The sequence below is a fragment of the Cinclus cinclus genome, chromosome 2 (assembly GCF_963662255.1).
Source record: "Cinclus cinclus chromosome 2, bCinCin1.1, whole genome shotgun sequence".
NCBI classification, from domain to species: domain Eukaryota; kingdom Metazoa; phylum Chordata; class Aves; order Passeriformes; family Cinclidae; genus Cinclus; species Cinclus cinclus.
The window spans coordinates 21,834,895-21,858,518 of NC_085047.1; the positions used below are offsets into that span (position 1 = coordinate 21,834,895).

The 23,624-nt window shown below is 38.3% G+C and overlaps 1 protein-coding gene across 1 annotated transcript; it reads right to left on the minus strand.

Moving 5' to 3' along the window:
• Positions 1–477: 477 nt before the first annotated feature.
• On the minus strand, positions 478–23,452 carry ATG3 (autophagy related 3). Its single transcript, XM_062512448.1, has 12 exons — positions 23,319–23,452; positions 20,510–20,551; positions 15,819–15,868; positions 14,566–14,636; positions 12,747–12,854; positions 11,109–11,158; positions 9,247–9,328; positions 8,701–8,735; positions 7,818–7,973; positions 7,053–7,180; positions 2,411–2,479; positions 478–747 (listed from the first exon to the last, which is right to left on the minus strand). Exons 1-12 carry the CDS (start codon positions 23,388–23,390, stop codon positions 666–668), a joined length of 945 nt encoding a protein of 314 aa, XP_062368432.1. The 5' UTR covers positions 23,391–23,452; the 3' UTR covers positions 478–665.
• Between the last annotated feature and the right edge of the window lie 172 nt (positions 23,453–23,624).

Consider the following 23,624-nt stretch of genomic DNA (forward strand, 5'->3'; position numbering starts at 1 on the left):
TTTTCCCTTTACCCTCAAGCTGCATTTTTGTCAATAAGACTGTTCTTTATTACAAGACAGACTACATCATCAATATTCCTCCTTTGTCTCCCCAGATATTCCATCTTTAGTCTTGCCCAAGTATAAATCACCTTTCAAAGACTGGTTAGTTACAGTTGCTTGTTTCAGCTGTAGTCATACTTTCCTAACAAGAAAATTGCTTATTTTTTTCATCTCTTAAAATCTTCCTCCAGCTACAGGAAATACAACCATTCATAGATGGAAAAAAACCCTCCACAAAGCTCTCAAGTGAATTTAAATGGGAGGGGAAAATAAAAAATGCACACTTTTAGGAATCAGCAATGAAGCCAAAACTATTAGGCTTCTACTACAAAAGTAGATTTCAGTTTCTTACATACATGAAAATATCATGGAAGGAAATTAGAGGAATCATGGAGAAAAAAAATCCCACCTCTTAGTGCAGCCTCTGTACTGGAATGAAAGTGATTTATTTATATTACACAAAGAGATTTTTATTAAAAAGGCTGGCAATGGAGCATTTTATTTTAATACATCAAGTCAATAAAAGATAAGTTACAGAAACTGTGTATAATGTTGTATAAGTCACATGGATGGGTTATTTAAAAAAAGAATTGATTACTGGAGGAACACATCTCTTATTTTAGTTACATCGTAAAGTGCCTTGTGTAGTCATACTCTATTGTTGGAATGACCGCCTGTACAAATTTCAAGAAAATAAGGAGATACCTGAGTTTCTTATTAAGGAAAGTGTACAATAGCTAGAAATCCTGCAAAACAAAGTAGAAGTCACATTCAATGGTCTGCACAGCAGTATTTCTTGCTAACAGGAAAATAATACCTAGGTACTTCAGAGTTAAGAGACTGGGAGAATAGTATTGCAGAATTCCAGTAATGACATCCAATGCTTTAGCAAAAATAGACCTTCCTGGTTTGAGTTAATGCAGGAAACCAGGAGTTATTTTCAATATATCTTGCAGACACCACAGAAACATTACCAACTCCATTTACATTCCTAATATTTGTTATTAACAAATGTCAAGGTGAACTGTACCCAGTAAGGCTAAACCCTAGATAGCTTCCTGTAGTTGCAGGGAAAGCAGGCTCCTCTCCTCACTGTTTCAGTGGCTCAGAAGAAGAAATCAGCTCCTATTCTGAGCCCTCCTTTGAAAGAGCTCCTGCATGTTCATGAGGGAAAGTACAGAGATTAGCTGTACCAAGCTGAACAGTCTGCCTTTGCAGAGAAGAGTTCCCTTATATATATCACCCGCAAATGCATGTTGGCCCTCAATTTGCAGTCTGGAGTATATTGAATAATAACAATCTAAAGTTTCTGTCCATGTGGGAAAGAGCCAGACAGGCAACTGAAAAATTAATAGAAATCATTACTTTCAACTGACTATGAAGTTACACTGGTACTTAATGTAAGTAAACACAACTGTTTCAACATAACAGTCTCATGGGCCATTTCTTCATAAATGGAAGATAAATGAAAATAAGTAAAGAAATGTTAAAAATGTCCCAATTTGTTAAATGATTTTAGAAAAGAGAAAAAAAAAAGAAGAAAAAAAACTATTTGCAACTATTGAGGACTAGGAGGCTTGAAGAACCGCAACAGACAATTTATTTTCCAGTTCAGTTCCAGCTGTTTGTTGCACAAATTGAGCGAGTCTCAACTTACACATTACATGAGGATTTTACTGATTCAGGACCTTTAGCTGCTCAGTAATTCCTGCTTATTTGCCTTACAGCAGCAAAGAAAACTATTCTGAAAGGACTTGCTTTTATCATGGAGGTTGCTCTAGTCAGAAAGTATACTATTCATTACTAGACAGTGTAACAACAATCACTCAGCTTCCTGAAAGAAAATTATAACTGTGGGTATGTCAGAGTGGTTTAAGTGATTTTCATTGCCTTTTGTCAGCAATGTTGTTTTATCAAGATACTGCTCAAATGCAGAATCGAGAATAGTGGGACCTCTACACCTTTCAGAAATTAATTTCAGATTAAAATCTAATACAAAAGCTGCTCTGCTAAGCAGTGATTACACTCTGGATGGAGCCTGTGAAGCTCCAGTTTCACCCTCAGACACTGCCATCTCTGTTTCATGCTCACAGCTACCTCCTTCACACCATTACAAAGGCTTGATCCTGTCCTTTCAAACCTACCTGCTTTCCCCATTGCTCTTGCTGTACACCACCTCATGTTCTCCCAGAAGCTTAATGGAGTCTGTTTGCACAAAGGAGCTCATCCCAGAACTCCAACAAGTGCTACTCCAAGCAGCTGTTCACTGCTTTCACACACAGTTGTGTTTCAGCTTACGAATCTTGACGTAATAGACCTTACATTGCAAGAAGTCTCTAAGAATCTGTGTAGTAATGAAAAAGGATACATGTGAACTCCAAGTTCTCCTCCACCTTCTGCAACAGTCTCAATTATTTTCTTCATTACTTCTGCATGCCTGAAAAATAGATCAGAAATAAAATATTTTAAGGAAGAGGCAATTCCCTCTTCATCAGTAAGAAGAGGTTTTCTGCAAATTAACTAATTTTGGACCATTAGCTTCAGAAGCAGCAAGAGGAAATTTCAGTTTACTTCTCAGTTTACTGAGAAGTAAAAGCAACAGTAGCTGAAAATTAACCCTAAGTGATGAATGTAACATTATTTAATAGCTCCTTACATTCCCACTGAAAGCAAAAAATGTTGTGTGCTACAATATAGACTGAGTGCCATGAGACTGAATGCATACTGCTTGATACCAATATAACTTCCAATTGCTAAATGCCAAGAAAGCCCTCAGGTATGTCCCAAGAAGGCAATACCGTCCAGCACACCAGACACCAGCAGCTCCCAGATGCCCCCTGAAGATGATGTCTAGAAACTGCTGTAACATTTTTAGCTGCCTCTGACTTGTAAAGCTTGCAGAGGTTTAAAACACTAAAACAATTCACAGTTTCCCAGTAAAGGCAGATTAAATCAACCCCGCATAAATTCAGAACTATTGCTCCAGGACTGGTTTAGGGTATAGAAACTTTCTCTGTTGGTAACTTGGGTTCTATGGTAAATCAACTGTTTCTAAGCTAGTTTCTTCTTTCTTGTAACTCGGTTATTGTAAAGCACTACAGAGAAGGATAAACATTTCCTCAAGTCACTGAGTTTTTACATTCTCATCAGTGACATCCAGACTTACTATGAACCACACAACATTTGTGTACAAAGCTGGCCCTGGGAATGCAACACAAAATTACAGAATAGCCAGGGCTGGAGGAGACTGGTCATCATCTGGTCTAAAACCCTCCTCGCTCAATGAGCAGTCCAGCTAGAACAGATCAGTCAGGACATTGTCTGCTGTAGTCTGGAATAACCTTAATGATAAAGACTTCAAATCTTTTACTGACCACTAACAATTTGGAAGTAATGTTCTTGTGTTCAAAGCAGTTCTCTTGTCCCATAAACTAAGGTGTGAAGAACATATCAAATCAGAGGGGAGAACTACTGTATGTTAAATTATATTTTATTTATGTACCTTTAACACAAACTCCCAGGTTGTATAATTATCTTTTATTTATACTTCTATCTTGTTTTAAATAGATGATTCTGTAGGTAATTTTCACCAGAGACATAATACAGGGTTATGGGCATCTGTCTACACAGCACTGCAGATTAGAGAGCAGCAGTAGTTTAAAATACCCATCCCAAAACAACCAAAATGCCAACTGAGAACAAGGATGAGTGGAAAGCAGACTTTGCATAACTTTATGACCATGCCTTGATACCAGTACGTCAGTCTAAATAAGTGACTAACAACTGGCATTTAGTTGTTACCTCCCAAGTTAATCATGCTGCCAGCGACTGCAAATAAGGAAGGAAGCTGTTACAAAGTTACCAAGACACAATGTAAACACGAACATGCAAGTCCGGGGAAATATTAAAGGTCAGCAGTTGTCATTTACGGTTGGTCTTTGCAAGTCAACTAATCCTCAGAGCTGGTTCCAATTCTGGAACCCCCATGATGGCCTGCAAACACATGCCATTACAGGTGCCAAGGCCAGCTGCTTCTCTGTAGGAACCTGGCCACTGCCAAAACTTAAGTTTTGACCTTATGCATAACTGTGGACTACTTTTTTTACTGGTACAAAATACAGGTCACCATGCAGGCATTAGAAGTCCTTAATATCATACTGGCTCAACTTCACACATCTCAATGACATTTATTCTTTTCTGTATTCTAAGAACTACTCAGGTGCCTCAAATTCTATAATGGCCACAGGGTAATAAATGGTCATTCCTGCGGTTAGTCAGTTACTCATGAAAAGCTTTGCAGGTGCTTTATAAACTTTGCAAAGTTTGTTTCTCTATTTTCAGTCTCCTTCTGTAAGAAAACTTGGAGGAATGAATATAAAATATATAAATACACTACAATGGAAAGAAATAACTTTTGAAGAAATATAAGCTAAAATATCCTACTATCTAGAAATCTTTCCCTGCAGATATTTAGAGCACATTAGAAGCAAAAAGTGTTCGGAAGCCTATCACTATTTATTCTGAAATGGAGAAAACTAAGTCCTTGGAATCAGTGCAAATAATTGTAACTTAATTGTATATGTGTTTAGTAGTTAACTTGTTTGATAGTCCCTTCATAACACCCACAGAAAAAGCTGAGAATCATGATTAAAGTAGTTTACAGCAATTAATGAGGAAGTTGACTATGTTCCTTCCAGTACTATAAAAACGCTGACAAGAACTACAACTTACAGAAGAGCTGTAAGATGAACATTTTCACTAACTACTCAAAACAGAAGCCATCTCAAGCAGCTGACAATGGAATCTGACTGCCATTTCTTTCCTTTCTCTAATGCCTGACACAAGGATATGTTACAAGAAAAATGTTTGGAATCATACAAATATCCTACATTACACAATTTCTGTAACATGATGGGAAGCAACAGACATAACACTCCAAAGGACAAAAGGAACTCGTAGTTCCTAGGTGAATTAAAAACAAAGCAACAGTTTGGCTATTAGTTTTCACTCAGAAGTGCTTAGCTGTTAGCCTTACCAATTTGAAAACACAGAATAGCAGAGAGTAAGAAAATGTACTTAAAACCTCCATTTTAGATATGCTGTTAGCCTCCTTCTTCACAACCTCAACACTACCTTTTAAACTCTTTCCAGTGTTAAGCAGTTGCAGATCCATGACATCACTTTTTGAGAAGGGCTACAGTTTTCCCCACTTCTAAGACTAGCAACAAACCTGTCTCACTTCACTATTAATCATCTCTTTCATGCTTAAAGCTGAAATAAGTCTCATGGTGCAAACCATTCCTTCAAGCTTAAGTGTAGACTACATAACAAAGGAACAGGCACTTCACTGGCTTCAGAGAAAGAAGTGCAAACATGACCACAGGGCTCTCACCTGTGAAGAGACTCAACCCAAATTCACAGATTAGTAGTGCACTGCTAACACCTCTGCAAAGTAGTAACTAAAATTAGCCAGATACCATTGCAGCCACAGACTACAGTATATACCCCACAGTTCTACCTAGTCAGTGAGGCCTGTCATGCCCAAATATCTCTGCACCTTCATTTGTTCTGAGAGTACCCTCCAAATATTCATCAACAGGAGCTTTTTCCCAACTTACTAGCAAGGCTTCCAGCAAACACAAAATAAATTAAATTTTGGCTTCAGGATTTTTTTCCCTCCTTTTCTCCTATTAATCATATTTCCAGTCAGTCTGTTAAGACCTCCTACATTACTTCCACTTGACATTCCTTCAAAAACACTAGCTGCACAAAAAAGCTGAATCAATTTTTTTGTAAAAATCCTTCAGACAGCAAACAGTAGGACAGCCAAAGTCACTAACAGGTTGAGATTAAGACCAATACATTCACACAAAGTACAAGAACACCTTACTGGATCAAACCAAAGATCTACCTGGTTCTGCTTCCTATCTTATAGTACATGCTCAATAAAGAGGCTGGTAAAAGCACCTCATAAATGCTGTCCAAAACACTACTAATTTCCAGCAGTATGCTGGAAATTACACAGGGACTTTCTTATTGTGAACCCTTCCAGTAACTACGCTTTTAATAACCTTGATGAATTTTTATTTCATTAATGTACTATTGCATAAATAAATAATTTAGTCAGGTGGTGTGTGCAGAAATTAATATGACACTCAGCTAGTGACATGGATATCCAAAGTGTTTAAGTCAAAGGAAATTAAATGGGCAATCTGAACTCTGAATTTTTTCTATTAAACATATGCAGTCATACAAAGAGTATCTTTTCTCAAAAGATGAAAGACCAAACTTGTATGTCCAGGAACTTTCAAGCTTTTAAGAGGAATTACTCTGCTTCAGATACTATCTGTGTATCACTGAGACATCTAAAAGGATATTAGGGTGTACATGTAAGACATGATGAACCTTTCAAAGACCTAGAAAAAATAACTGTAGCAAGTCAAATTACTGGCTCCCTATATCTTGGGTGAGAAACGTGGAAAATGGAACAGAAAATACCAAAAAAAACCAAGTGTGCTTTTCAGTTGTGTTCAACAAATATTTTGGTGTGACAATCACAGGATCTCTATTTATCAGTGCAAAATTTAAAGGTGAGCAGGAGGCAGTTAACATAAAATAAGTAACTGCTATTTAATGTTCAAACAGCTTTTTCTGCTGTCAAAGTATACCCTGTACTTCTATACTGCCCAATAAAGTAGACAAAAGGATAAAATTTTATTTCATGGAATTCTGGTAGTCTGCCATCTTCTGGAGCAAAAACAGCACAAGAGAGAAGCTGAGTTTAAAAAGCAAGTTGATCAGAGAAGACAGTGCTAACTGCAGAACACACTGCAGTGAGCACTGGAATGAACTTAGAGAATTGTTGATTCCTTCCTTTCATACTGCCTCAGAAGCTAACAGACCACTACAGCAGTCAATTGTAGAAATACGTCCAGAAAACCTGAACAAAATTCTTAACAAGAGCAGTGAAGCATCTTGTATCTGCAGGCTGTATCAGACCAAAGACTTACCTGCACGGATGAACTGAGCACATGGGAGGTGGAGGAAGATGAGGATGGTTTTCAAGGGTTACTGTTTTCTTGACATGATCTTGACTAATATCTTCATACATATGCTCTACTGTTAAAGGCTGCCGCTGCTATAGAGGAACAAGGAACATGAGAACAAAAGTGTTACTAACGAAGACTCCTGCTTCTTTCTAACATCAGTGACAGATCATGCCCCAAGAATTACAGGCATCTAAAATAAAGAAGTTCTGAAGGTACAGTGAAAGAACTGAGTGTGTTAAAATCCATATGATATAGAAATAGTACTGCACAGATTTTCCTTTGAGTGGTGAAGTGAATATATTTCACAACCAACTAGGTTCCCACCTTGGTATTTGAGCAGTGGGCCCTACCCAACTTTAACTCAAGAAACCTAGTGATTAAAGAGAAGAACTATTTATACATTCCTTTCCTTCTGAAGGTGATGAAAACACATACCTGCTTACTTGACTGAGTTTACTGGGGTAATTACCTGTTCTACAGTGCTAACAAAAACACCAGTGACTTCCTTCAAAATGCACTCAGTTTTCATCTGCAGTTTTCAGTGAAATTGTTCCAACTTGCTCCAAGTACAGTAACAGTTCTGTCTACAAGCCTATTCTGCTTAAGCGTTTTCTCAGCATTTTTTCCTTTAAATTTCTAATGTGAATAAGCAACAAAATAGCCTTTCTATTTGACACAGTGAGTCTAATTTCACAGAAGTAGAAAAAAAACCCAACATAGATATACCTCATCATACCCAAATAACCAGAGCCTTGGAGTTTGGTAATATTTGTCGTAAGTGATGTAGAGGTCATAGGTTCTAGTCTGTAGAATAGCATCTTCCCCTCCAACATCAACTTTAGTTTTGTTAGCTTCTACAATCTGTCTTGTGTCAAGCGTTGCCTGATTCAAGGTAAAAATAACAAGTTTAGTATAGTATTTATTGGGTTTCCTCCTTTCCCATCCTAAGTAGTTATGCAAAACTGAAAAACTTCTAATAATGTTCTTAAATGGGCACAAAAAACTCCCAACATATGGTTTGTTTTTATTTCTAATATCAGTTTCTCCCCCAACTTTCTGGGGTTTTTTTGGTGGTTTTCTTTACTTTTCAAAAAAGGTCCGATTTATTAAGGAAGTAGGCAGCAATGTCATTACACCCCCTACCTTCTTTCACAAATAACAGACAATTCCAATGAAATTCAGAAGGGCTAAGGTCTCAGTTTGTGCAGGTTCATTAAGAGCTTGGCATAGTACGACATACTGAGGCCATCTGTTTTCGCTCATAAAATTAAGATGGATTGGTGTAATCTACTGAACCTACAGGCCACTCATCTGCCCTGTGTAAGGCCCAAGAACCACCACTGCATTTTTAAACTTTTCATAAATACAGTGCTGTGTGTACAAGCAGAGCAGAAAAGATTACCAAAACCAAGGAAAATTCCATGGGCAAAAACTTTGAGGACTCAGGGGTTCAAGTTAGTGCAGTAGATTGGTAGGAGACAAATCCATAGAAGCCCAAGCTCTGTAACCCTACTACTCATATGTTTGCTATTTCAGCCATTTGTTATCATTATTTTTACTTTGCTTGTGCTTATATTGTAACAGGCAAGATAGAGAACTGTTCACTCACATCATCTGTCTCCAATAGCCCACTTTCTTCATATTCTGAAAAGAAGACCCATAAAATTCTGTGTTCAGCTTGTGGCCAGTCATTAAATTTGTCATTCATAAACAACTACTTTAAAAAACCCTATATGTATCTAAAGAAGTTTTATTCAGGTAAACTTCCCAATCCCAAAAACAGACTATCCCTTTTTAAACATAAATTTGACCAAGACTACAGTTAGTAGGTGAGGAACAATATTTCAGTGATTTTATATAGGCAGACAGAGGTTAAGCGTAGGTACAAAGCTGGAAGGAAGCTGTGCTAATTCCCTAATTTATACTTTCTTAGATCTGTTCTGCTATACAATTTTCCAATTGCTAACATTCACTCAGGCTTTTGGCACACAAGTTAAACGTGCAACAATAAAACCATATAAAAGATGCTAAAGAGCACAGGCCTACTGAAAGATTTCAGCATGAATTCCTTGCAAAGAATAAGTGATGTTTTACAGTGTACTGCTTTAGCTGAAGACCTGAAATAAAATATGTCTCGCCCAATTTAAGGAAATACCTTCCATGTCTGCAGCTTCTCCTTCATCTTCCTCATCATCATCTTCACAAGATGCTGAACACTCTTGTACTTTTATATTATCCTTTGAAGTTAAAATTAAAATACTGCTTTAATGACTGTTACATCTACATAGCCTAACAGCCCCCCAAAAAATTAAGGTGTTAAATCCAGCCAACACATTCAGTGAGCCAGAAAAATAATTTCTGAAATATTAAGGACTATACTGGACACAAATATTTGCTTAACAACTCATCCTAGTTTCAATGCCCTAGTATGATATTAAAAATCCATTTAAAAAGTTTTCCTTTGACTTGGAAATCTGGAATGATTCAATTCCTAAACAAAGAAAAGCGACCATGTTAAACAATCAAAAGAACCACCTATCTCAAATGAAAGGCAATGACTAAACAGCTAAGACTAACCATGTAGGTTAACATTTTAATATTTTTAAGTTCTAACCCACAGCCAACTGTGCAGCAGTCATAAAATATCTCAAGGAAGGGACCCATAAGGATGATTGAGCCCAACACCCTCTTCTTTGTGGGACTACATAAAACTCCATCATATGACTAAAAGTGTCACCCAGTTTCACATGCTATGAGCCCTGCCCAGTTCCATTAATTGTTTTATAACACAAGAGAGTCACAAGAGATATCACATTTTGATGTAATTCTGCAAGAAAACATAGTCCAACAGAAACAAATACAGCACAAGCTGACAGTCTTGCAAAGCTTTCTAGCCTTGCGTAGCTTTAGAATCCAATGGACAACTGCAATGAAATTCCAAGAAAGTAAAGGTCTCAATTTGCAGAAATTTCATAAAAGATTTTAGGAGAGTAATCCAAATAACTACTACAGTTAGAAGCTCTTCTGAGCATCAGGTGGCTGATTTTTTCATTTAAAAACACCAAACCACTGAAACCAATAAGAAACTAAGTTACAAAGTGCATTGTCAAACAGAACATCAGCAGGAAAGCATTGTTCTCCTGGACTAGACCTGCAAGTTTTTATACATACAAATCCAATGCAAAACACACAACAGCAGTTACAAATCACAGTAACATTCTGCAAGTACTGCAGGAAAAGTGACCAACTTTAATTATTCCTTGAACATTTCTTCCATCCTCATGTTACTGACTTGTAAAAAAGCAGTATTTTTACTATATTTAGCAAAGTAATTTGAAATACCTGCACTTCACAGTTCATCAAATTGATAGCATTTTGAGCTGTTTATAATTATGCAATAGCATGGGACAGCCCATTTTCTTTCCCCCTAATTTTTAGAATCCAAAGCTTCTTGGATGGTTTAAACTCCCACAGCACACAGACAGAATTCCCCTTACAAACTCATATTTAAAAGAATTTTGTGTCTCTGACTTTCTCCACATTTCTTAAACATGTATACATTTAAACATATGAAGTTCTTCTAAACCAAAGGGCATAAACCTGATCTAAGTCTGCTTGCTGCTGTTAAAGATCACAATGAAATACTTCACATTCCCACATTACTTTTCCATATAAAAATTTCTTTATACTGAATTTCCAAACACTAATGTCTTGGAACACAAATGTGTGGCATCAGTGTAAACAGAACTTCATTTTCAGTTTGTAGAAGCCTAGCACAGGAGCACACTGGCTAAACACATTTCAAAAAGACAAATGCCTCAGTAAACACACCAAAAGGGAGATGCACATGCTTAGACTAATATCACGGGATCTGCAGGTCAATGTTTTACATCTGCAAAATAATTAGTGATGAAGTATAATTTAATCTTTCACAGGGAGTACTAGATTGCCACTGGTACAACTACTATTACCTTCAGGTCTGTAAAAAAAGTAACGGAAAAATTCAGAAGCAAGTACCTTACTGTCTAATGTGATCTCTTTAACTGCTTCTGTTGCACCCACTATACCTGTAAATTGAACAAGAAGTTTCTGTTAAAAAAGCTTGGTTCTTGGTAAGAAAATAGCATAGAAAGAGTTTGCAAGGATTTCAGAAAGCAGTGTCACATCTTCCCAAGTCACATATTACAACAACCTTGATATGTAAGAGGCTGTTCATTTGGTATTTGGTGACAAGATCAGTGCTGGACATCCCTAAACAAACCATATCAGTAACACAGAGCACCACAGCACACATATGCCGTATCTTAAAAAGTCCATGATGGACCTCTGCAAATTTGGACTTCTATTTTAAGGTATTTTTGCAAAAAAAGTGAGTTCAGAACAGGCACTCGCATCACAATAATGAAACCCAACTTCATGAAAAAGGCAAAAATTTTTGAGTATTTCTGAACTTCTTGAAAGCAATGATAAAGCAAAATGTATCAGAGCACTCAGTGCTTTTAGCAGAGGGGAAGTGGGGGTATATAAAACCACCCCAAATCATAGTAGTGTCCACTCTTGAGTTCCTCCCCATTAGCTTTCTAGTTTTATTTCAGTTCTCACACAGTACCTTTTGGGATATGTGCCAGGATTCTGCTTTGACAGAGTATATTTATCTGATTAATTCTTCAGCAGTGGACATAGATTTTATCTCATGTGACAGCATTTAGAAACCTGGCAAGGTTTAGTCAGGGTGTTACAGCTGTGCTGTACTGTATGGTGTCCAACTCAGTCAAATCTAACAGGAAAAACCTGGTAGAGGAGTCTATTCACAGCAGGGATTGATACTGCACACTTAATTCAAGGACATGACAAAGCTATTTCAAATTATTTCTTTGGTGCAGGGGCATTTGATTATGAACAATGATGCCTTTAAGAATTACCAATGATGAAAAATGTATCTCTACAGGAAAAAAAAAGGCATCATCTCCAACCCTTTTTCTTCCCACCGTGGCACACTATTCAGAGAACTTTCTCCACATTACAGAAAAAAAAAAAGTACACCAAAGAAAGTACAAACTGAAAAGAGTACTTTGTTGGAGAATACATCACTGAAGGACAGAACTGTATTAACACAATAGAACATCAAGAATCAGACGAAAACTAACATAATTGCCAAGGAGAAAAAAAAAGAAGTATTTATAAGACACTGTGCTAGAAAAGCCAGTGAGTTCACGTAAGCAGTATTTTTTAGATTTCTCTGTAAACACAAGCTCATTTAAGGGCTTATTGTAAAAAAAGGATCATCTCCTACACTCATCTCTGAACTTAACATCTTTCTTTTTAGTAGACCATCCATAATTTAAACTACAATCCTCTTCACAGGATTTCCTTACTAAGGAATGAGTCACTACACAGCTCATATTTTAAAACAACTTCCTAGAACTTTAGTAAGAGAATACTTAAATAATTGCCATCATCTCAGAAAAAGAGCCTGTTTCAAGCATATACAGCCATGAAGTTAAATATCATGTACCAATCAGGTGCGTAGCTGATAATGCAACTTATTTCCTCCAAACTACATGTTGGTACACTGACATGTATCTATGAGATTCTAAGAGTGGAAACTGAAAATCAGATTACCAAATGCAAAGCCTGAACCAAGACTTTGTATACCTGCATTGTGAAAAGTGTCTACCCATCCCCCATCACCATCATCTTCTTCTATAACTGCCTCCTGCTCATCTGAGTACTCCATCTGCTTACACCTTTTATAGCACGGCACTAAAAAAAATAGGAAAACAAAAAGAATACAGTCAGTCATTCTGATACAAAACCATGATACTGTCCTACAAGGCCTTCTAAAATGTGGCAGTCTTTCGTCTATCCCTATTTAAGGAATCCTAAGGCTGTATTTCAAATGTAAAAGTATGAACTTACAAAAATATATTGATGTGCTCTACCAGATATTTTACTTCATGCAAAATATGACTGCTGTAGCCTTAAAAATTCATCTTTCTGTTAAACATTAGAGCAGCTTCATCCAATCTCTTAAGGATCAGAAAAGAATTAATTTCTCATTTGCTAACAACTGGAGACAACCTATAAGTTTTTTCACATTGGTAAACAACTAAGAACAACTTTGCCTGGATTTTCATCAGTTTTTCAAACTCATTTGACTTCAGAATTCTGCTAGAAGTTTGCATCAGCTATTTATGCAATACATTAGGTATGTTTAATTAAAATTTAACATCTAGAAGTCTAGAAGGTCAGAATTCATGTGATATTAAGAATAACTTCTGTCATATGCATTACAGAGCCATTCAAATAGAGATTTAGATTATGTTTTCAGAAAATAGTCAAATAAAGACCACATATCTGATTAAGGCAAAGCAGGCATTTTTCAACAGCGTAAACAAGGACTCCATACAAAATGCTCCTTCCTTTTCTATTAACGTGGAGAAAAACAAATCTGCTGCATGAAGTAGAGCATTTGAAAACTGCTCTTTAACTTTTCAGAAAGCAACAAAAGAGGTGTGAAAGTCAAAGTGAAGTCATCCAAAGACTTCAAAATTGAGGTCTGAAGGATGGCTCCCAGTCTCAACTGCAGCCCACAACTTTTACTCAGGTGGGAGGCCAATGTGACACCAGGAGCAGGAAACATTTTGGAATGTGATCAGGAAGGATCAGAGCAACGAAGAACCTCAGTAGTGGCAGGAAAAGAAACAAAGCAGATCAGCTGGCCATCAAACCATGAGGCCCATCTCAGGAAAATGTCCAAGGCTACTGCAGTAATTTTCACATGCTAGTGCACTGCAAGACTCCAAAAGCTCGCAAGGAAAATCCAAGCATATAATACAACCCTCTGCAGGCAAAAATCTCCTCAGGTTTTCTTAGTGGTAATGCTTTGACATCTAATAGCATTGACACATTTTGATACAAGATCTTTTGGATTTCCCCACAGCTGTGCCAAAATGTTATCGTTCTTATCCATTAAAACGTAGTCACTACATGTTATATAAACACAACTGTGAAGCTGAAAAAAAGTTAATTCAATATTGTATTTATATGATTCTAATTGACCCAGATATTGACATTAGTTATATATTTGAATTAGAAGTATCAGTGTCACTATGAAAAACATTTGAGAAGTCTTCAATAGCCTAAGTTTCCAAATGAAAGAGGAAAATAAGTATGTTTTCATTTTAGACACTGAACATGAGTTGAAGCACAGACAGACAAAGAGGTTAATAATGTTTAAAGTTCATTTATACTTCATGAAGACAAGTTTTATATCTCATATACAGCTCTACTATAAAGTGGTCTAAGAAAAAGAATTTAGGAGTGCAGGAAAAACTTCTTTAATATTGCAAAGCCAGAGCATCCAAAGTATGAGGTATTTGCTTCCCCTATCAATACAGACCATCAGTAGAGTCGACAGCATAGTCAACCAGGCTGTCAATTCTAAGAACTTATATTTAAATTACAGCCTTACCATTTTTAGTCACCAAAAACTGTTTGTCTGTTGGCAGGTAAGCTTTGACTTTTAATTCTTCTCCTGAAGCCCTGTAAAATGAAGTGCAGCATTTGAAAATCTGATAATCTGCAAACAAAAGAAACCTTCTATTTTCACACTGTGTCAGGAACATTTTATAGAATCCTCTTGGCCTGTTCTCAGAACTGGCTTGCTATGACTTTACTCTTCCCTACATAGATTTGGTGTGGTGTTGGAAAGCTTGGCCACCACTAACTGTTTTGAGATCGAAACCATTTTATGCCTCAAAACCTACTTTCACCTTGAGATGGTCAAGCAAAGATGAAAGAATAATCTATTCTATAAAAAATTTTCTAGGATCAGCAACAACAAAGTAGCAAATGTCCAAAGAAAGCAACTTCAGAAAAGAAAGAAATAGACCTCTATAAACACAAAATCTGTCCATAGTCACTAGTGCTTAAGTACTCTTAATTTCACATTACTCAAGTATTTGCTTCAACTTTAGTGGTTTTTGGTTTAAAATAAGAGTAATATTCTAAATAGCCCATTCCAAACTGCTGCCAGACTCAACATCATGTCTCCTCTCAGGGAGGCAGCAAAGGGGCAGGGAAACTGATTCAAGCATAATAATTTTTCCTTTAGCAATTCAAGGCACAATACAGAGCCAAGACCCTGATGATACTAACTGTACAGATGATGCTCATTTAGGAGCAGATTAGTTTCATAATGCAAGACACCAGTAAAACATAAGGAAGCACCTTATTTGCACCCTTACTGTACATGAAACAGAAGGGATTTCCAAGGGCAATCACTGCACAAAGTGAACTGCTGTGGGCTAACTTGAATACATTTATTAACAAATGCTTGTCAAAATACACCATTTACAACTACTGCCTAGCAATTCCAGTTGCACATGACCTTTGCTTTATTAATCACCAAGACATACCCAGGGAGACATGCTGCTACTGCAGCTAAGCACTAAAAAGCATTCACAGTATCTAACAGATTATTTCCCCTAAAACCTTAGAAAAACAAAACAAAAAAAATTCCCAAGCAAATTCTCATCTCAACTACTGTTATAGAGCAATTAGTAAGCCCTACCTGACTTAAATAATAGAGCCATCATAAAAGTTTTACTGGAAAAGTCCATTTACTGCTCTGAAATTAAACAACTATATGGCTAAATCCAATGGAAACACACCAAAGCATAGGTAGGAATGCTAGCTTTCTACAGTTCTTTCAATTTTACTTACCATTGCCAAGTAGGACAGTGGTGAACTAAGTGATCTCCAGCTGCAACAAACTGTTAAGGCAGGAAAAAAAAATACTGTTAAATATGGCCAAAGGAAACAATCTCCAATTTTTTCTCAGCATTAGTATTTCAGTTTCACATTCCTCAGATCAATTAACTGTGCAATTAACAAATGCTTCAATCAGCTGGGTGCTTTATTTTAACCCCATTTCTCAGTTAACCATGAAAGTGCAAAGATTAAATCAACTTGACCCAAAATGCTTACTACACACCATAGCAAATTCAGCTTTTCAAAAGCTGTGATACTACCTGCCAGTCTAGTAAGAACCAAAAAAGTATCTGGACCTAGTAAGACTGTTTACTTTGTAATAAAGAAATTATTTTTATTTGCCACTATTCAAACTTTTACAATGACAACAAAGAGCTTAATGTAAAAAAATATGTTTAATTCTCTTTTCTTGTTCAAAACAATTTTGCAGTAAGAAAAGCAAGACCATCAATCCACTGAATCACTGAGAGAACTACAACAAAGAAATAAACAGCACAGATTTTATATAATGACCATCACTATAATAGTTGATCACTGAAGTTAATTAAAAATGGATTACCACTTAGTATGCTAAAAATAAGTATAAATATAAGTAACTTTGTTCTGAAGAAATAGTTTTTAAAAATATTCACTCTGCTTGCTCTTACTATCAAAGATGAAGCTTTTACAAAATCGCATTACTATTTCAAAGTGATACTGTCATGTTAAACTTGCCAGCAACGTCACACTGTACTTGTGTACAAACTCAAAATGCACACAGCAAAGTCTAACCCTCTAGGCTTGTCTTCTTACACATACATTGAGGAAGGCAAGCCTGTATGCAAGTGATTTTTGTGCAGCAGCTTTTGTGGGCTTTTACATCCTTTGGAATATGAGGTGAACAGCTATTGCTACAGCTGCTTTCTTGTCTTGAAGTGACAGTTTATAATAGCACCCTCTCCAGCTGCCCAGAAGCTGCTGCAGTGTGACATAAAAGGCTCACAGCGAGTCACAGCCATTTCCTTACTGCATCCTCCAAAGGGAGGCAGATCAGCACAGCAGAAAACACCACAGTGCACACTGCACATGGATTAACAGGCTTGATCTCTGCAAAAGTGCTTCCCTTTCACCTATTTTCAACAGAAGCCTCTAGCAAAACTGAATCCTTTAAAAAAACCCAGCAAACTCTCCCAATACACAGGGAAAATTTAAAACTGATTATCTCTTACACAGTGAACATAAATGAATCTCCAGAGTTATTTGAAATTCCCTGCTCAAGGAATTGGAACTTTGTGGCAGCAGTGTTGAAATATGTTACTAAAGATGAAAAAACAGTGCAGTTTGTGAGCCCAACAGATACAAAACCCTAAAACAGCATTTGAAATTTCATCTACTTCTTTTTCACCTTGGCAGCAAAATTGTCTGGCTGGTTTCACTTTCTATTTCTCAAGCACTGATGCTACCTCATATCTGAATCAGTACTAGAAAGGGGAAGGAGATCAATCTCAGGACATCTTATTTCTAGTCCTGAAGAGAATAATTTTAAGAATGTCCCTGTATTTACATACATAATTAAAAGAGGTGTCATCTTTTGGAGGTATTAACAAGTAAGAAGAACTCATGACAGGCAAGAGTTTTTAAAAATTAAATCAATTACACAGATAAGTGAAAAGAGGGAGTACGCGTTGAGTTTGATTAATGAATCATCTTTAGTCTTAATTTACTCATCCTCAGAGGCAAGCCACCGGACCCCACAAAAATTATATACCGATTAGTGTCTCAGACTAAAATACAGCTTAAATTACTTTAGCAAACATTCTTATATAAAGACTGACAAAGGGCCAATCAGCAGAGCCATACTCCAGCTTCATTTAAATTTACCAAAAATTTAATCTTGCCATATAACTGAATCCCTTGACTACTGTTTTGAAGGATCCAGTTTATTCATCCCAGCAGCATCTAACCTGACAGAGAACACAATTACTCACATTCATAGTGTTTAAATGCTGCAAACTGTTTAATGTAATACAGTGTAGTTCTTCCTATGTTCTATAGAAGGTGCCTTTTCTCACAATATGTGCTGGTTTTACCTTGAAAGCACCTGAAGGGATACTAGGAAGTTTTTCTCCATGAGAACTTCCTCTGTGAAAGTTGGAAGCTGGTTGAGTTGTTGACAGCCTGAGAACTAATTGGTCGGTTCACTCTGTGAATCACATTTGAAGCAAGTAAACCCCGGGAAAGCTCTTTTGCATTTCCAGCCTTTCACAAGGTAACGCCGGCCTGGCCCGGGCCCCTTTCATGCCAGGCAGGGGTGGGCTCAGGAGGCTGCTGGGCCCCGTTTCCAACCAGGGGCCCCAGTAGCCAAAAAGAAGAAAAGCCCATTGCCAAGATCCTAGCCCTCCCCAAGTGTGGCCTTGGCTCGGCGGGGCCCTGCCCTGCCTCCAGCTCGGAGCATCCGCGGGGGGGGCCAAGCCTGCCCAGCCGCCCTCACGGCCTGGGGAGAGGCAGCTGGGCCCGGTTCGGGAGAGCCCCCCACGGCTTTGTGTGCTGGGCAGGGCAGAGGGAGAACCCCCGGAGGGAGAACCCCCGACCTGCACCTGGAGCTGGGTGCAGTCAGCGTCAAAGGGCAGCTATGGAGCCAGAGGCTTGTCACCAATTTCTCCTCTGACTGGACTTTGCAGTTTTTGCCTGGCACCGCCCCCCAGCGTGGCCTGGGCGGCCTGAGATCCTGACACAGCTCCAGCATGGCCTGGCCCAGCCCCTGCAAGTTCTTTGTGAGATTTTAACTTTTCCAATACTCAGGTAAGACTTACAGACTTCCCACCTTTCCTTGGGTGAGAGGAAGAACAGAAAGGATACACCAAAGTCAATGAAGCAAAAGCTAAATTTCTAGATGGAAGGACAATGAGGAGACACCCTTAAGGTTGGCTGAAATATCTTCTTGTAAGTTATAGGGGTGGACTGTATTATACGAAAATTCCTTTAAACCATGAAAAAAGACATTGGAGGGGTGAAGTGTAAAGTGTTCAGAAAACCCTTAGCCCTGAGGGAAAAAGGGGATCTCTTGTTCCTGGGAATGAAGTATGAACAGAGAGAAATGAGCTGAAGGGAACTTTTACCTTTAAGTAGCTCATCCTTAAGAGTAATACACCGTGACTTTTTACCGTGGCCCACAGGCCCACAGTTTTAGGAAGACTGTGAAAGTGGGAGGAGTTTCATGATGGCAGATCCCTGGCAGCTGTTATTCATGAAAAAAGTGGAGTCAGGAGAGAACTGGTTATTTCCTCTCTTGAAAAAGATCCTTATAGCTTGAAAAAAGAAACTCCTCTACTTAAAGTGAACTGAAAAAGATTATTTAAGTAAGGAATTGGCTGAAGTGTCTCTGTATGTTGTTAAGATATGAAAAAGAAGGAAGTGGTCTGAAGATCTGCTCTGAATTTATTATTATTTTTTCTTTGTGTTACTAATAAAGTTATTCTTTATCCCCTGTTAAGTTTTAAGCCTGCTTTACTTTTATTCCTAATTCTATTTCACAACAAAAGGTAAATATACTTAAAATTGGCAAACCGAAACTATAACACAATACTACTGCAAAGTCTTCTCTGATAAATCACAAAGGGATTAAGTATTGCTAGAACATTTGTCTGGATATTCTCTGTTATTCTAGTTTATATACAATTAAGATCATGTATTATTGCTTAATATATATGAATATTTATACACACACATACATACACAGTTATCAGAACAGAACACCATGTTGCTAAGACTGTCTTTCTGTGTGGTACTTCTCTGTCAGAGGGAGAGAATAAGTGTTTGCTTGCCAGTCAACACAGTAGAAAAATACAGGCAACAATATTGGGAAAAATACTTCAGTCCACATTATTCACCTGCATCAGTCATCATTTGTTCCATGTTTTTCCCATCTCATAGTTACATTTTTTCACTATTTTTCTTTCACTCTACCTAACAGTCTTAACATTGTTTTATTATGCCTCTGTAAAGACAAAATATTTACAGATCAGTAGCACTTCAGTATGAGAAAAAGTGTAACAGAGAAAATAGCACAATACAGTCAGTGTTCTTACTATTCCAGGAAAAAAATCCTGTCTGTTGCTCTTTGCACTGGAGTTCTAACAAAACAATACCTCTGCTTGGCAGCAATCCAAAACACAACCAGCCTAAAACAGCCTATAGAGAAGAAGAGGGAAAAACAGTAATCATTGGATACTTGGTGTGGACATTTATATGTAATGATCTTCACAGAGCCTTGGAAGGAACCAAAACAGAGGCAAGCAAAGACTGTTCCAAAGACAAAAGCTCCCCTTTGAGTTGATCAGAGGAAAGACTTTAAAAATCAATACATTCCTGCTCCAGTCCTCAACTCCCATGACAAATGGAGTGGTTGACCCAGCTTCTTTACAATCTTTTCACAGCATAACAGAGGAAAGAGGTATCCCACATTCAGATGCCTAATGCCATCTCAGGAGAAATTATGTTGATCTACTTAAATCTGTAGAGTACAAAAGACCACTTAGAAATTTCACTTTGTGAAATTTCAAGAAGAAATAATTGACAAAGATATGATCTGTTTAACATGGTTTTCTTGCATTAAAAAAATGCATCATTACTTTTAAAATAAATTTAAGTTTCTAAATACTTACTTCTTCAGGTGTAATTACTCCAGTTTCTTTAAACTTGGACTCCTGCAAGAAATAAAAAGTATAGAAATTTTGAGAATTGCTGAGAAATCAACATATTTCACTTTACTGGAAAAACAAACATCTCTACTTTTGTTTCACAACTAGTTTTGTCCAGAGATCCAAGTATCGGCCTGGAGGCAACTTCTGCCATGACTGATGGGCATCTTACATTAGAAAATAAGGAAGTAAGGTTGCCCAAAATTACTTCTTGCAAAATATGAGGTATTATGAAAAATGATCATCTATACAAAAAAATTTTTTTGCTACTGCCAATTATAGCTATAATGACGAAAAGATGACTGGCACTCAGGATGGAGTTTGCCAGCAAGAAACACAAAATCAGTTGGAATTAGTGATTCTAACTGTCAAGGACTAGGAGTATTAGGCATTGAACAGCACTGTATTGCATCAATATGAGGTTCTGTAGTTAAGAAAAGTCATGAACAAAAGAGCAAATCAAGTCTTCTCTGGGGTAGAAAAAGTTGAATACAAACACTTAGTAATACTCTTTTTAGTAATACTTAATAGTATTGCTTTAGTAATACTCTTCTTAGTAATACTCTACTCAAGTCTCAAAGACTCTTTTAATGCCCATTTCTGTGCCACCATCTTGCACCCCACAGAAACAGCTTCAGTTTTTGCATATTGTAGTGGGGAGTTTTGTGGATGAAATAACAGATGACAAGCAGACACCAAACTTATTCTGCATGGAGAAATTAAGTACTTTGGCATTAAAGGCAACATTTATGAAGCTTAAGGATAACATGTCGTGTATTATACTCAAATCTAGACTAAGTGTATTATGTTTTGACTTCTGGTTGTTTATTTAGAAAAGCCTCAAGTACCAAGATATTCTACTGTTCCCCAGCATCAGAACTATCCAAAACTGGCTTTTGAAAAAGAACACAATTTCAACCATAGCATAGCTGGTTTCTTGCCCTAAGGAACCTATTTTTTTCCTATCAAGACCAAAAGCATCAACTGAAAATGTCTTGCTTCCAGCCACAACTTCACTGTAGTCAATCAATCATAAAACACTGAAGAAAAGCAGCCGCAGGTAAACTTGGTTGCTCTTGTTCCTTCCCCCAATGTGTGCTATCACCTGTGCTACAGAAAATGAAAGGAACACACCTGCTTCATATGGTACTGATTACTGCCTTTCTGCCTCAGTTCTAAGGACTATAAAGAACAAGATAAAGATAGGAAAAACAGCAGCTGTACAAACATTGTAACATTATTATATGCTAGCTGACTAAAATAAAAGTAATTTTAATTGCTATAAAACTCAGAATCCTCAATAAGACATTGTGCAACACCACAGTGGAGACAGCTTACTGGTTCCCCTTAAAATGAACCGTAAGCAGTAGGGAACATGCACAAACTTGTGTCTCTGAAATTACAGAAAGAAAACATGTAAAATATCCATCCTCTGTTCCCTGAGGGTAAACAGTTCATTTTTCCTTCCAAGTAAATCCTTCAACTGTGAGAGACACAGGTCTAGTTTCTTTCAAAAGTTACCAAGCTGGAGCATTTATCTCCCCCTTGTAAAGGGAACATATACACATAATATCAACACCTTCCATGTCTGGAAGGTTCTACTCCTGCCTCCTCCCAATAATCCATCTGGACACAAATAGTGAATTTGTCCACTATTAGACCAGCTGTGCAACAACAACTGTACTATCCTAAACAACACACTTCGCCTTCCCATGCAACTTCACTGCAACCCATACATTTCACATTGGTGGGCAAGCCTAGGAAGGTCCACTATCCAGAAAAGAGCATCCCACATATCACAGAGAGGTAAGTTGAATTAATAATTGACTGTCACTGCAGTCCAGCCAGAGATGTAAGCTGCAGGGTGCAAATCACATCAAAGGTCAAACCACAAAGCCACAGGCAAGAGAGACTTGTCATGAACAAGTGCTTTTTTGAAAGCATGCAGAAGTATCAAAATCAGTAGTGGAAAAATTGCTGCCAAGTTAAGCACTCGCATACGAAGTTGGAGTTTACATAAAAAATTGTTTGCAAATAAGAGGAAAGAATGGGATGTAGTCTAACAACTGCTGAAAACTCTGATTTGTTTCTACCTAAATATGCAGTAACAGGAACTATAATAGATGTGCTGCCTACCTTTATAACAACCCAGCAGCTCATTTCTGCTATTCTCAGCTACTTTGGTGCACAGAGGCTTGTATTAATACTATAATTTTGACACAGGAATAAGATGTGCCATGTAAAACCTGCCCACATAATGAAGGTGTGGCTAATTTTGTTGTTTGGGTTTGGATTTTTTTATGTCAGCTGAAAAAGTTGCCCTTTACCCAGAATAACCATGGCAACGCAATTCTTGAAACCAGGCTCAAGCCTGTCTGTACATTCGAATTTCAATTCCTGTACACACAACCAGGTAAAAGTTTCGTGACTTTAAAAGAAAACGACAACACTTAAGTCGTTCCTCGAGAAGCAGGAGCAGAAACACTTGTTCTTCGAAGGGCCCGCCTTCTCCCCCAACCCCAGGTGGATGCTTCCCCCTCCCAGCGGAATATGAGCGCCAGCTGGAGCTCCCCCATCCCCTCCGGCCCGGGGCGGGACGAGGGCCGATGGCTGTGCCGGCACCGCCCAGCACCGCGCTCTTCGAGACCCGCAGCCACTCAGCTCCTTAGGCCCGGCCGGCAACAACAGCCGGGGCTCGGGCAGGGAAGCGCGCCCGCAAGCGGGGGCCATGGGTGTCCCTCCTCCCATCTCGGCTCCGACACAGGACCGGCACCTTGAGCACAGGCGTGAGGTACTCGGCCACCTCCAGGGCCTTCCCCTTCACCGTGTTGATGACGTTCTGCATTGCGGCGGCCGAGCGGACAGACGGACAGCGGCCACGCTCCCGCGGCCGCCCCTCACGCTCCCCCCGCCCCACCGTCGCACACGCGTGACGACACATGGTGCGGGCGCGCAAGGCGGGAAGGGGCGTAGCCATAGCTCACGTGGCCGCCGGGGCGCGCGTGCGAGCTGAGGGGGCGGAGCTCCCGGGTTATCCGAAGTCAGGAGGCGGGGCCGGGAAGGTGCTGCCGACGTAGGG